This window comes from Microcebus murinus, chromosome 2, assembly GCF_040939455.1.
Source record: "Microcebus murinus isolate Inina chromosome 2, M.murinus_Inina_mat1.0, whole genome shotgun sequence".
Classification (NCBI taxonomy): domain Eukaryota; kingdom Metazoa; phylum Chordata; class Mammalia; order Primates; family Cheirogaleidae; genus Microcebus; species Microcebus murinus.
This window is the reverse complement of record NC_134105.1, coordinates 109,220,602-109,236,680: the sequence shown is the minus strand read 5'-3', so window position 1 is coordinate 109,236,680 and position 16,079 is coordinate 109,220,602. Positions and strand designations below refer to the sequence as shown.

The following is a 16,079-nucleotide window of genomic DNA, read 5'->3' as shown; positions in this document are numbered from 1 at the left end:
GTACAGTATCACTTCAGGGGTATTCCTGCCAAAAATGAATAAATCACAAGAAAACATCAGACAAACCCAAACTGAGAAACATTCTAAAAATACCAATGTCATAAAAGGAAAGACTAAAATACTGTTCTATACTGAAGGAGATTAAAGAGACATGACAAATAAATGTAACACATAATTTTAGGTTTTATCTTAGACATATAAAGGACATAAATGGGAAAACTGAAAATTTTGAATGGAATCTGAAGTTTAGATAGTAACACTGGATCAATGTTAAATTTCCTATGTGGAGCCGTGCGCGGTGGCTCACGCCTGTAATCCTAGCACTCTGGGAGGCCGAGGCGGGTGGACTGCTCGAGATCAGGAGTTCGAAACCAGCCTGAGCAAGAGCGAGACCCCGTCTCTACTATAAATAGAAAGAAATTAATTGGCCAACAAATATATATAGAAAAAATTAGCTGGGCATGGTGGTGCATGCCTGTAGTCTCAGCTACTAGGAAGGCTGAGGCAGAAGGATTGCTTGAGCCCAGGAGTTTGATGTTGCTGTGAGCTAGGCTGATGCCACGGCACTCACTCTAGCCTGGGCAACAAAGGGAGACTCTGTCTCAAAAAAAAAAAAAAAAATTTCCTATGTGATGGTTTTATTGTATAAAGTGTCTTCCAATTGAGGAAACACATACTCAAGTATTAAGGAGTTGTGGTAGACAGTCCTTCTAAAGATGTCCACGTTCTAACCCCTAAAACCTGTGAATATATTATCTTTTATGGCAAAGGGAAATTAAAGTTGCAAATGAAATTAAGGTTGCTAATAAGCTGACCTAAAATAAGAAGACTATTCTGCAACACTCAGATGTGCCCAGTGTAATCCCAAGGGTCTTTAAATGTAAAAGAGGCTGGCAGAATAAGGAAGTCAAAGAGATGTGATGATGGAAGTAAGGTCAACATCAAGTGATAGAAGAACTCAGTCCACTATTGCTAGTTCTGAAGATAGAGGAAAGAAGACACAAGCCAAGGATTTCAAGTAGGCTCTAGAAGATGCAAAAGACAAGGAAATGGATTCTTCTTTTAGAGCCTCCAGAAGGGAAGATAGCTCTGCCAACACCTTGATTTTAGCCCAGGGAGACCTGTGTCAGACTAACAAAACTGTGTTGTTTTAAGTCACTGAGTTTGCAGTAATTTGTTATAATAGCAAATAGAAAACTAATATAGGCCGGGCGCGGTGGCTCACGCCTGTAATCCTAGCACTCTGGGAGGCCGAGGCGGGCGGATTGCTCGAGGTCAGGAGTTTGAAACCAGCCTGAGCAAGAGCGAGACCCCATCTCTACTATAAATAGAAAGAAATTAATTGGCCAACTAATATATATATATATAAATTAGCCGGGCATGGTGGCACATGCCTGTAGTCCCAGCTACTCGGGAGGCTGAGGCAGAAGGATTACTTGAGCCCAGGAGTTTGAGGTTGCTGTGAGCTAGGTTGACGCCACAGCACTCACTATACCCTGGGCAACAAGCGAGACTCTGTCTCAAAAAAAAAAAAAAAAAAAAAAAAAAAGAAAACTAATATAGACTGTCGTGCCTGGAAGGGGAGTGCTGCTGTAACAAAGTACTGGTACCCAAAAATGTAAAGTGCCTTTGGAATTGGACAGTGGGAAGAGACTAAAAGAATTTTTAGGACCATGATAAAAAAACAAAAAAAGGCAGCCTACATTGCCTTGAATAAACTGTTAGTAGAAGTATGGATGCTGACCAAGCAGTGGACCACGCTGGTAGTCCTAGCATGCTGGGAGGCCGAGGCGAAAGGATCGTTTGAGGTCAGTTCGAGACCAGCCTGAAAGAGCAAGACCCATCTCTACCAAAAATAGAAAAATTAGCCATGTGTTGTGGCACGCACCTATAGTCCCAGTTCCTTGGGACGCTGAGGCAGGATTGCTTGAGCCCAGGAGTATGGGTTGCAGTGAGCTACAATGACATCATTGCACTCTTATCTGCGGTGACAGAGTAAGAAACTGGAGCCCTCATGCACTGCTGGTAGGAAAGTAAAATGGTGTAATCACTTTGGAAAAGTCTGGTATTTACTCAAAATGTTACACATAGAGTTATATCATGCAACAATTCTACTTCTAGATGTATACTCAAGAGAAGTAAATATGTCCACACAAAAACTTATATACACATGTCACAGCAGCATTACTGATAATAGCCAAAAATTGGAAACCGCTTAAATGTCCATCAATTGACAGATGAGTAAATAAAATGTGGTACGTCCATACACTGGAATATTATTCAGCCATAAAAAGGAACAAAGTACTGGCACATGTTAAAATATGGATGACTTTATAAAAACATTATGCTAGCCAGGAGCAGTGGCTCATGCCTGTAATTCTATCATTTTTAGAGGCCAAGGTGGGAGGATTGCTTGAGGCCAGGAGTTTGAAACCAACCTGGGCAACATAGCAAGATGCCATCTCAATCAATAATGATAAAACTAGCCAGGAACGGTGGCTCACACCTGTAATCCTAGCACTCTGGGAGGTGAGGTGGGCGGATCACTCAAGGTCAGGAGTTGAAAACCAGCCTGAGCAAGAGCGAGACCCCGTCTCTGTAAAAATAGAAAGAAATTAATTGGCCAACTAAAAATACATAGAAAAAATTAGCCAGGCATGGTGGTATATGCCTGTAGTTCTAGCTACTCAGGAGGCTAAGGCAGAAGATCGCTTGAGCCCAGGAGTTTGAGGTTGCTGTGAGCTAGGCTAACGCCACAGAACTCTAGCCCAGGCAACAGAGACTCTCTCTCAAAAACAAAAAAATGCTGTTAAAAATATGGATGTTAATTCAGCTAGTGAGGGCTCAGAAAGAAATGAGAAATACGTTATTAAAAACTTGTGGGGATCGCTTGAGCCCAGGAGTTTGAGGTTGCTGTGAGCTAGGCTGACGCCACGGCACTCACTCTAGCCTGGGCAACAAAGTGAGACTCTGTCTCAAAAAAAAAAAAAAACAAAAACAAAAAAAAAAAACTTGTGGGCCTGGCCGGGTGCGGTGGCTCACGCCTGTTAATCCTAGCACTCTGGGAGGGGGGGGATTGCTCGAGGTCAGGAGTTCAAAACCAACCTGAGCAAGAGTGAGACCCATCTCTACTATAAATAGAAAGAAATTGGCCGGGCGCTGTGGCTCACGCCTGTAATCCTAGCTCTTGGGAGGCCGAGGCGGGCGGATTGCTCAAGGTCAGGAGTTCAAAACCAGCCTGAGCAAGAGCGAGACCCCGTCTCTACTATAAACAGAAAGAAATTAATTGGCCAACTGATATATATATAAAAAAAAAATTAGCCGGGCATGGTGGCACATGCCTGTAGTCCCAGCTACTCGGGAGGCTGAGGCAGAAGGATCGCTTGAGCCCAGGAGTTTGAGGTTGCTGTGAGCTAGGCTGACGCCACGGCACTCACTCTAGCCTGGACAACAAAAGTGAGACTCTGTCTCAAAAAAAAAAAAAAAAAAAAAAAAAAAGAAATTAATTGGCCAACTAATACGTATAAAAAATTAGCTGGGCATGGTGGTGCATGCCTGTAGTCCCAGCTACTCGGGAGGCTGAGGCAGGAGGATCCCTTGAGCCCAGGAGTTTGAGGTTGCTGTGAGCTAGGCTGACACCACGGCACTCACTCTAACCTGGGCAACAAAGCGAGACTCTGTCTCAAAAAAAAAACCCAAACAAACAAAAAACTTGTAGGCCTTTTGTTACGACAGGGGGCCTGTTTGTTTTCTATGGCAAACATATTTAAAAAAAAAAAAAAAAAAACTTGTGGAAAGGGGACCTTGATATATAGTGGCAGAAAGTTTAGCAGAATTATGTCCTGTTGTAATGTGGAAAGCTGAATTTAGTGAAGGTGTAACTTGGTTTCTTCTTGTAGCTTATAATAAAATGCAAAAGGAAAAAGAGAGACTGAGGGAAAAACAAACAAAAAGGAACCAGGACTTAATGATTTGGGAAACTCTCAGCCTTTCCAGTAGCAAAAAAAACCTAAAATTAAGATATTTACCGTCAAAACAGAAAAAGCCAAGGGTGTGGACATATAACCTTAATACTTAATACCTTAATACTTCAGAAAGATCAAAAGGACAGAATGAATATTCAATCATACAACAGGCTCTTTGAGGAGATTAAGCACATTACAAATAGATCCATTCCCCCACCCCCATCTCAGCAGAAGCCCAAAATAGAGATGGGATTATTTAGGAAAGATCTCTAGGGGAGTCTCTTATCTAATGGAGCAAATCCCCATGACAAACATAGGTTCTTGAGAATGTTATAGCAACAGAAATATTGCCAGGATGCACTAAAAGTTAGAAAAGATGAAAAGAAGGCCTTTCACCCCTAAAATTCTACAGACAAGAAACAGGCTATTAAAACTCTCAGCAGCTAAAACACATGCCACCTTTCAAGAACAAGGAAAGATGGAGGGTGGAACTATACGCCCAGAGGACAGAGCCAATAGCTCCAAAGGATTATTATCAGGCCTTAAAAGCAAATGGAGTTTACCTGCTGGATTCAAAATTGTTTGGAACCAGAGACTCCTTTTTTCCTTCCATTTTCTCACTCTTTTAATAGGAATGTCTACAACTATTCTATGTCTGTACTTTGGGAGCAGGTAATGTGTTGCTTGAGTTTCACAAATGAGAAAACTTGCCTCAGGTGGAATTATACCCAGAGCCTCATCCATATCTGATTTAGATGGTCAGATTTAGATGAAATCTTAAGACTTTGAGCTGCTGCTGTAATGGGTTAAAACTTTTGGGGTCACTGGGATGGGGTCAATGTATTTTGCACACGGGACAGACATAATCTTTGAGGGCTAGGTGGACTGTGGTAGGCAAATAATACACCCTGCCAACAGTGTCAATGTCTTAAACCCCAGAACTTATAAAGATATTACCTCTACCACAAAAGGAACTTTGTATATATGATTAAATTAAGGACCCTGCGATGGAGAGATTACCCTGGACTAATTACTTGGGTGGGTCCAAATGTAATCACCAGGATCCTTGAAAGTAGAAGAGGTTGGCAGAAGAAGAGGTCAGAATGACACAAAGTGAGGAGTCTGCTGATGCTTGCTTTGATGATGGAGAAAGGCAGCCGTAAGCCAAGGATGTGGGTGGCCTCTAGAATCTAGAAAAGAGCTTCTGGAAAAGAATGCAGCCCGCTGCAAACATCTTAATTTTAGCCTAATGAGACCCATGTCACACTTCTAACCTACAGAATAGTAAGATAATAAATTCATGTTATTTTAAGCCACTATGTTTGTGAAAAACTTGTTATAGCAGCAATAGAAAAACAATACTGGAGTAATAGGGCATTGTTTCTAGAACTACTTTTCTTTTCTTTTTAAATCCATGTTGAAATAAAACTTGTTCTTAAATCATTCAGACATGTTAACAAGCTGAGAATCTGCATAAAGATATATGGAACTATATTATTTCTGTAATTTTTATGTAAATTTGAAATTGTTTCAATTTTTTAAAAATTAATTCTGTTGGCTTACCAGAATTTTCTGAACAATAGTTTTGCAGAACAGATTACCCTTATAAGGCTAGACAACAGAATTTAATCATCTCCATATAAAAAAGACCTGAGACTTCAAGCTATACTACAAGGCCATAGTAACCAAAACAGCATGGTATTGGCACAAGAACAGAGACATAGATCAATGAAACAGGACTGAAAACCTAAATATAAAACCATCTTCATATTGTCATCTGATCTTTGACAAAGCAGACAAAAACACTGGGGAAAAGAATCCCTATGCAATAAATGGTGCTGGGAAAATTGGATAGCCACACATAGAAGACTGAAGCAGGATCTGCACCTCTAACCAAAACCAACTCACAATGAATATCAGACTTAAATCTAAGGCATGAAATTGTAAGAATTCTAAAAGAAAATGGGCTGGGCGTGGTGCCTCACGCCTATAATCCTAGCACTCTGGGAGGCTGAGGCAGGCGGATTGCTCAAGGTCAGGAGTTCGAAATCAGCCTGAGCAAGACCCTGTCACTACTGAAAATAGAAATAAATTAATTGACCAACTAAAAATATATATACAAAAAATTAGCCGGGCATGGTGGTACATGCCTGTAGTCCCAGCTACTCGGGAGGCTGAGGCAGTAGGATCACTTGAGCCCAGGAGATTGAGGTTGCTATGAGGTAGGCTGATGCCACGGCACTCACTCTAGCCTGGGCAACAAAGTGAGACTCTGTCTCAAAAAAATAAAAAATAAAAGAAAATGAAAGTAACACTCATCAGGTGTTGGGCAGGTGGGAAGAAGTAGAGCGGATGGGTAAACTCATACCTAACAGGGGGATGCACACTGGGGGATGGGCATGCTTATAGCTCTCACTTGGGCAGTGCAATGGCAACATATATATAACCAAAGCCTTTGTATCCCCATAATTTTCTGAAAATAATGATAAAAAATAAAAAGAGTATTTCTCTGATAGACATCAGCTTAGGCAAAGAATTTATGAATAAGACCCCAAAAGCAATCACAACAACAACAAAAATAAATAAATGGGACCTGATCAAATTAAAAAGCTTCTGCACAGCCAAGGAAACTATCGTTAGAGCAAATAGACAACCTACAGAAGGGGAGAGAATATTTGCATGCTACACATCCAGGGCTGATAACTGGAATCTACACAGAACTCAGGAACATCAACAAGAAAAAAAATCAAATAACCCCATTAAAAAGTGGGCAAAGGACATGAACAGAAACTTTTCAAAAGAAATCACAGACTAATGGCCAAGAAACATATGAAAAACTGCTCAATATCTCTAATTATCAGGGAAATGCAAGATATTACTTAACTTCAGTGAGACTGGCTTTTATCAAAAAGTCCCAAAACAACTAATGTTCGTATGGTTGTTGAGAGATAGGAACACTCATACACTGCTGGTGGGACTGCAAATTAGTACAATCTCTATGGAAAGTAATATGGAGATATGTCAAAGAACTAAAACTATCATTTGATCCAGCAATCCCACTACTGGGTATTTACCCAAAGGGCATTCTATAATAAAAACGTCTGCACTCGAATGTTTATAGCAGCACAATTCACAATTGCAAAGATAACAACCCAAGTACCCATCGATACATGAGTGGATTAATAAAATGTGGTATATGTACACCATGGAGTACTACTCAGCCATAAAAAAAGATGAACTACCTCTTGTATGATGCTGGATGGAGCTGGAGCTCATTCTTAGAAGTGAAGTACCACAAGAATGGAAAAACAAGTACCACATGCACTCACCATCAAATTGGTACTAATTAATCAACACTTATGTGCACATATGAAAGTAACATTCATGAGGTATTGGGCAGGTGGGAGGAGGTGGAGTGGATGGGTAAACTCAAACCTAACAGGTGCAATGCACATTGGGGGATGGGCATGTTTATAGCTCTCATTTGGGCAATGCAATGGCAACACATATATAACCAAAGCCTTTGTATCCCTGTAATTTTCTGAAAATAATGATTAAAAATAAAAAGAATATTTTTCTAATTATAAAACTAATTTACACAGATTATAGAAAATATAATAAAATAAAAAGCACTCATAGTTCTATAATTCAGAGCCATTCATTCTTTTTTTTTTGAGACAGAGTCTCACTTTGTTGCCTAGGCTAGAGTGCCGTGGCGTCGGCCTAGCTCACAGCAACCTCAAACTCCTGGGCTCAAGCAATCCTCCTGCCTCAGCCTCCTGAGAGGCTGGGACTACAGGCACGTGCCACCATACCTGGCTAATTTTTTTTTTCTATATATATTAGTTGGCCAATTAATTTCTATTTATAGTAAAGACGGGGTCTCACTCTTGCTCAGGCTAGTTTCGAACTCCTGACCTTGAGCAATCTGCCCGCCTTGGCCTCCCAGAGTGCTAGGATTACAGGCGTGAGCCACCATGTCCGGCCCAAAGCCATTCATTCCTAACTCTATGCAATAGTAACTTATTTATTTTATAACAATAGGAATCATGCTATAATACTTAAAAAATTCTCCTTCTTTTACTTATTGCTACATCAGAAATGTTTTCTTATGTTATTAAACAGTATTTAAAGTTAAAAAAAAAAAAAAGGCCTGAGATAACCTTTATAATAGCTCCCTCCACCCTGAAGGGTTCACTTCACCTATATAGCTGTACTTGAACTGAGTAAAAGTGAGAGAGATACCAGGTAGGCTAAGGGCCAACCTATAGAACTTTCACCCACTACTTCTAGATTCTCTGGTTCCAGATCCCTTCCTTACCCGTAGATAGAGATATGGGGAGATAAAGGACGGTTTGAACTTGTGTTCTTATTCCAGAACCGCTCCATCTCTTCTTTGGCTGTGGTCCCCAGGGGAACAGCACTAAAATAAAACCAGAAAATTTTAAAAGAATTGAAAGTTAGCTTGGTTTACTATTTTGATAAGGAAAACCACATCTATTACTTGGCGCATCAGCCACCTGATGCAGAAGACCCGCATCAACATAATACTAACCTATTACCTGACACATCAACTAACCTATTACCTGGCTCATCAGCCACCTGAGACACCCAACCCTCAGACCATCCCAGCTTTATAAAAGTCGGAAAAATCGAGTAGATGGGGCTTAGAATTTGGTGGTGAAATCCCTCTGAGGCCACCAGTGAATAAACTTTGATTCTCTCTCTAGGTTTGTCCTCAGGACCACCCACTGTTAACACTTGCTGTAACAATTTTGTATAACAAAAAGTTTCATTAGAAATGTGGACTGGACAAACCTACTCTACTAGGAAAACATATTCCTTCACTTGAACTTATTTTTATGCCAAGTTTGATTCAGTTAATAATCCAATATCTGATGAGGTCCTATTGGAGGAAACATGCTTTCCAATCCCACCAATACACAGGTCTGGTAATGAAAGCCCATCTTCTTTCTTGCTATGCTGTAGGGCAAGTGCAACATTTCAAAACAATTGAAATAAATGGATTACCCTTTTCCCAGGCCACAAGTAATCTCATAGATTACCATCTGCACTCCTTGGCTTTTCTTTTTTTTTTTGAGACATAGTCTCTCTGTTGCCGGGGCTAGAGTGCCGTGTTGTCACCTAGCTCATAGCAACCTCAAACTCCTGGGCTCAAGCAATCTTCCTGTCTCACCCTGTAGCCTGGGCAACAAAGTGAGACTCTGTCTCCAAAAAAAATAGAAGAGAATCAGACATCAAACAAGGAATCGAGAAGGCAGAGCAAATCAGTGAAATTAAATATAGCAGAAAAGCTGAAAGTAAGAAAAATTAAGAAAAGACCAAATAAATATCTCTCCTTCTACTACCAGATGAGAAAAATAGTAATCACAATTATTAAAGATTTTTTTTTTTTTTTTTTTTTTTGAGACAGAGTCTCGCTTTGTTGCCCAGGCTAGAGTGAGTGTCGTGGCGGCAGCCTAGCTCACAGCAACCTCAAACTCTTGGGCTCAAGCTATCCTCCTACCTCGGCCTCCAGAGAATCTGAGACTACAGGCATGCACCACCATGCCCAGCTAATTTTTTCTATATATATTTGTTGGCCAATTAATTTCTTTCTATTTATAGTAGAGACAGGGTCTTGCTCTTGCTCAAGCTAGTTTCGAACTCCTGACCTTGAACAATCCGCCCGCCTCCGCCTCCCAGAGTGCTAGGATTACAGGCGTGAGCCACCGTGCTCGGTCAATTATTAAAGTTTCAACCAACTGTCTACGACTGCCCGCTTTCATACATATCCCCCAAATCTAAGTCAACAACCTATTGCTTTTTCCTAAGGGAAAAAAAGAATAATCTCCAGACTTAAAAACTTTTTTTTTTTAAACTCCTGGGCTCAAGCAATTCTATTGCCTCAGCCTCCTGACTAGCTAGGACCACAGGCATGCGCCACCATGCCCGGCTAATTTTTTTTTTTTTTTGAGACAGAGTCTCACTTTGTTGTCCAGGCTAGAGTGAGTGCCGTGGCGTCAGCCTGGCTCACAGCAACCTCAAACTCCTGGGCTCAGCAATCCTACTGCCTCAGCCTCCCAAGTAGCTGGGACTACAGGCATGCGCCACCGTGCCCGGCTAATTTTTTGTATATATATATTTTTAGTTGGCCAATTAATTTCTTTCTATTTTTGATAGAGACGAGGTCTCGCTCAGGCTGGTTTCGAACTCCTGACCTTGAGCAATCCGCCCGTCTCGGCCTCCCAAAGTGCTAGGATTACAGGCGTGAGCCACCGCGCCCGGCCTTAATTTTTTATATATATATGTTAGTTGGCTAATTAATTTCTTTCTATTCATAGTAGAGACGGGGAAAAACTTACTTTCGGATACACAGCTGAGGACTAAGGTGAGCTCGGAGACAATGACGGCCAACATGTCTGCAAGATAAGAGAATCAAGAATCAATACACATTTAGAGATCAACTTCAGTATATCAACTTCTCTATTTCTGTAGTATATTAGACTTAGGGGTGGAAGATTAAAAGATGAAAATAACAACACAACCTGTCCTTGAGATCATTTTCTAGTCGGAAAGTTACAACTCTAAGTAACCCAAGAACAATCAGAAATATTACCTACAAATGCAAACTGTTTTAACTGAACACAAATAATAAGGAAAAAATAAGGTAAAAGAATAATCAGAGTGGTAATGTTCAACAAAGAAATATATTATACAAAGTGATTTTTTTTAAAGCTAGGTCTTACAGGAGTTGATGATTAAAAGACAGGGCTAAAAAAACAAACAAAAAAGCAGAGTGAGCCACTGGCAACAGTAAGCATATAGCTTAGCTACAGCGGAGACTTGCCACAAATGGATGAATTAAAAAGGCTGAAAAACAAGGGGTTTGTGGAGAGAGGGTCCTGAATATTAAGCCAGGTCATTTCAAGAACTACCATCAAGTTCCAGACAACCTGGATGAATTTTAAGTCCAAAATTTTCTCCTATAACAGCGCAAAAAAGGGTGGGGGTGGCAGGGAATGAATGAATGGATAATAGAAAAAAAAAAGTGCAAAAATGTAAGAATGCAAATTTTTTTTTATCAACCCATGAAAAGGTATTTAAAGAGGATACACAAGTTTTCTACTAATAAGTTGCTATTTTTGAAATGTAGACATCAGTTCCAGAATTGCTTTTCTAGTCAAAATACAAGATGTGCCCAGGCATTCTATCTAAGGAGAATTTAACTGATCCAAAGTTTACACAATACAGGTTGAACATCCCTAATCTGAAAATCCAAAATCTGAAATGCTCCAAAATCTAAAATTTTTGAGCACCAACACAATGCTCAAAGGAAATGCTCATTGGAGTGTTTCAGATTTTGGTTTTTGGTATAGTGATGCTCAATTGGTAAGTATAATGCAAATATTCAAAAATCAGAAATTCTAAACACTTCTAGTCCCAAGCATTTTGGATAAAAGATGCTCAACCTGTATTATGAAAAACAAACAACCGCTATACTCATTAGTCGCATCACTGTAACAAATCTTTCCAAGAACATTTAAGGTGATCAGACTGAAGTTCTGGGACTGAAACTTAAATATACATTGATTCTACAAAAGTTTATTGCATTATCTACTATGTGCAAATTACTACGGAGATAAAAAATCTCATTAAGTCCCATGATCTTTTAAAAGAGCTCCTGATATCCCTCACACCGCTGATATTAGATACACAATTTCAAAAGACCTATGCTTTATACTAGTACACTAGAAGGGTCCACTATTTGAAGGAAAAAAATCCAACCAATACTTCCTTCTTTGGCTCTTCCCTCTTTCCAGCTTTGGAGGCAAGAGGTGAATACAGACATTGTGTACCCAAGGCTCCCAGAAAGAAGTGGGAACAAATCTCTTTAAATCAATTGAATTGTGACTCTGAAGTTGCAGGGCATGCATTCCTCACACCCGGCTAGTCCCAGTCACTGAGCTACCCAGCACGAGTTTGCAGATGTGGGTTGGAATCTATGGCCGGCTCTGTCTACTGCTATTGTTTCCCAGACAAATACCAATGTAAACTTTCCACAAGGCCCTTACAGAAACTAGCTGCACAAATGCCATAACCTTATTAGAAATATGACAAAAGTAGGTATCTATCCTTGCCTTTCATGTGAAACCAGAAACTCTGAAAAGATTTCTCTTTTCTACCCAGGAATGGTGCTTTATACATTATAGCTAGAAAGTAAGAATATTTTGTTTCATTTTTTCATTTTTATTTTTTTATTTGGTTTGGTTTTTTTAGAGACAGGGTCTCACTCTGTCATCCAGGCTGGAATGCAGTGGCCCAATAATAGCCTACAGCAGCCTTGAACTCCTAGGCTCACACAATTCTCCCACCTCAGCCTCCCAAGTAGCTAGGATTACAGGTGTGAGTCACCACATCTGGCCTTTATTTTTATTTATTTATATTTTTATTTTTTTTGAGACAGAGTCTTGCTTTGTTGCCCAGGCTAGAATGAGTGCCGTCGTGGCAGCCTAGCACAGCAACCTCAAACTCCTGGGCTCAAGCAATCCTATTGCCTTGGCCTCCCTAGTAGCTGGGACTACAAGCATGCGTCACCATGCCTGGCTAATTTTTTCTATATATATTAGTTGGCCAATTAATTTCTTTCTATTTATAGTAGAGGTCTTGCTCAGGCTGGTTTCGAACTCCTGACCTTGAACAATCCACCCGCCTGGGCCTCCCAGAGTGCTAGGATTACAGGCATGAGCCACCGCGCCCGGCCTATTTTTATTTATTTTTTAAATTTATTTTTATTTTTTGCAGAGACAAGGTCTCCCTATGTTGTCCAGGCTAGTCTTGAACTTGAACTCCTGGCCTCAAGTGATCCTCTTGTCTCAGCTTCCTAAAGTGCTAGGATTACAGGTGTGAGCTACCGTGCCCAGCCCTTTGTTTTTAATTAATAAGCCATAACATATAACTTCTACTTAGTGTTGTCCCCTTGCACATGTACTATACATGTCCCCCCCCCAAAATGTAATCATTGCTCAAATCATTTTTGAAACTCTTCTTTGGATTGGGGCAGAACCAGTAATGTAGAAAGAACACTGGAAAGTAAAAAAGCCAGACTGGAGTCTTAAATCTGCATAAGTTGTATAACTTGAGTGAGTCACTGAACTTCAGCTTTTGCATTTGTAAAATGGTATTGATAATACCTACCTTATTGGCTGCTAGAAGGATTACATAAGAGAATGCAGAAGAAAGCATTCTCTAAACTATAATATATCACATATACATAAGATATTTTTTCACTGGTCTCCTCAATGTCTTTAAAATTCATATCACATTCTTTTTAAACCCTCAGTGGTGATAAAAATATTCATCTGCTAAAAATGAATTTGACTTCTGGAAAAAAACAAAAATTATTCAAAGCCAAGTCTGTGATCGAAATTGAGTAATACCACTTTTAGTCCAAAACAAGATGTGACTATGTTTCTCTTACATGACCTTTAAACTTGATTTGATGGCATCCCAAAATCTTACAAAATATCAAGGTAACAGCAACATATAACCTTGAATGACATGATGAAGAGCAATCATTTATATATAAAAGTTTTGGTTAGAGATTATTACCATCCAACTCACAACTACATAACCTAAGTCATTCTTGATTTCTCTTCTTCTCTCACCCCCCATATATATGCATGGCATCATCCAATCCTACCATTACTATCTAGAAAACTTCATTACAGTCCATTATCTCTTCTCTACCATTTAATATCACCAACACTAACTTACTGAAAAATAAGGCTGATTTCATCATTCTTCTGCCTAAGTCTTTAACAATTCCCCACTGCTCATAGTATAAGATCTAAACTGAACAAATGAGGCACTTCTACCATGGCCCAATCCAACTCTCTGGACCTATCTTCCCACAAATTGCCCTTAGTCCCCCATACTTCTGCCACACTGAACGTGACACTATACCCAGATAAAGCAAGCTCTCTTATGATTGACTACATGCCTTTGCTAATGCTGTTCTCTGACTAGAACCTTCCTCACAGCCTAATAAACTCATTCTTCAAAGCGCAACTCCTGGATGACAAGTTCACCAATTCTTTAGCCTTACTTGCTGTATCTGCCATGCTCCCACACCACCTTCTCATATCTATCAATATTTATTATGTTGTTTAATAATTAATCTATTTATTTATCTCCCCTGTTAGACTTTGAGCTCCTCAAGGACTGGAATGCCTTGCCTCCATAGCACCTAGAATATCTGACATGTAGAAGAGGTTAAAAAAATGGTTTTTGAATATACTTATTTAACAAAGAAATCTCATGAACTGAGAGTTAAATCTTACTGTTTAGAAACATTTCACATATAGCATTTAATATGATGAGCACTGGCCAGATAAGATAATGACTCTTGGTGACTTTGTGCTTAAGGAGCATGAACATTATTAGATAGAAGCCCAGTTGTCCTTAGCTTAGTTCTCTCTTCTCTTGGCTTTGGCAAATCATTCTTTGAGTGAGTGCAAATGGACTTTATTACTCAACTGCTTATTCATCCCCGGCTGGTCTCTAAACTGTTTAGGGAACATCCAAATTATGGGAGCATATATATTCCAAAGCTATGCCAAGGCCAGGCACGGTGGCTCACACCTGTAATCCTAGCACTCTGGGAGGCCAAGGCAGGAGGATCATTTGAAATCAGGAGTTCGAGACCAGCCTGAGCAAGAGTGAGACTCCATCTCTACTAAAAAAATAGAAAGAAATTAGCTGGACAACTAAAAAATATATATATAGAAAAATTAGCCGGGCATGGTGGCACATGCCTGTAGTCCCAGCTACTCGGGAGGCTGAGGCAGAAGGATCGCTTGAGCACAGGAGTTCGAGGTTGCTGTGAGCTAGGCTGACGCCATGGCACTCTAGCCCGGGTAACAGAGTGGAGACTCTGTCTCAGAAAAAAAAAAGAATCTATGACATACAATACTCTCATACTAATGATTTCTAATTAGCCAAGGATTAAAAATGTTTAAATGGGTGGAAGGGGGATATGTTAGTCAAAGGATACAGAATTTCAGTTAGACAGGAGGAATAAGTTCAAGAGATCTATGGTACAACATGGTGACTATAGTTAATAACAATGCATTGTATACTTGAAAATAGGGCCGGTGTGGTGGCTCACACCTGTAATCCCAGCACTCTGGGAGGCCAAGGTGGGTGGACTGCTTGAGGCCAGAAGTTTAAGAACAGCCTGGGCAACATAGTGAGATACCATCTCCACAAATAAAAATAAAACTAGCCAGGTGTAGTCCCCGCTACTCAGGAGGCTAAGGCAGGAGGATTGCTGAACCCAGGGGTTTGAGGCTACAGTGAGCTATGACTGTGCCACTGCACTCTAGCCCAGGTAACAGAGCAAGACCCTGTCTCAAAAAAAAAAAGAAAAAAGAAAAGAAAATTGCTAAGAGTAGATTTCAAGTGTTCTCACAAGTAATGTACATGTTAATTAGCTGTTTAGCATACACGATGCATATGTATTTCCAAACATCATGTTGTACACTGTAAAAATATACAATTTTTATTTTCAATTAAAAATAAGTAAATAAAATTCTTTAAAAGTTTAACTAATATTTTTCCTAAGTGGGCCCAACTTATTATCATTTTGAACTCACAAATGAGGAAACCACAATCATGGAATCAATGACCTTGACTTTTTCAAAACAAGTGGAGAACTAAAAACCAGCTCCTAGAATTTCTTAAGAAGGTATTTTCCTTCGAGATTAAATCAGCACACCATAAACAGTTCCAAATCCCCCTAGTAAAATAGAATTAGACTGGGAACTTCTATCAAGAATAAAATATTTTTGGCTGGTCTAATGGTAATGGGTTATCAAAACTTGTTAGCATTAGTGTCACTAAAGTTGGTATATAACCCCTCACTACTAAATTTGACTGACTTAAAAAAAAAAAAAAAGGAAAGGAAAAAATATTTTTAATTCCCTATTTCTCCTCCTAAAAAATCCTGCGTGAGAAATGGAGAGAGGCACCATTCCCATGAGAGCTTCAGGATTACCACTAATGAAAAAGAAATCTATTTCTTGGCTAGTGTAGACACTGCTTATACAACTC

The 16,079-nt window shown here is 39.7% G+C and overlaps 1 protein-coding gene across 3 annotated transcripts in view; it reads right to left on the bottom strand.

The window, feature by feature from the left end:
- Positions 1 to 16,079, bottom strand: part of SDHC (succinate dehydrogenase complex subunit C) — a 43,378-nt gene that overhangs the window by 25,675 nt on the left and 1,624 nt on the right. For 2 of the 3 annotated variants that reach the window (XM_076000322.1, XM_076000324.1), the window contains exons 2-3: positions 10,331 to 10,387; positions 8,287 to 8,388 (exon numbers count right to left, since the gene is read on the bottom strand). In XM_076000322.1, coding sequence (XP_075856437.1) covers positions 8,287 to 8,388; positions 10,331 to 10,387 — 159 coding nt within the window. The remainder of the gene's footprint in view (positions 1 to 8,286; positions 8,389 to 10,330; positions 10,388 to 16,079) is intronic. The other variant, XM_076000323.1, reaches the window with a different exon arrangement.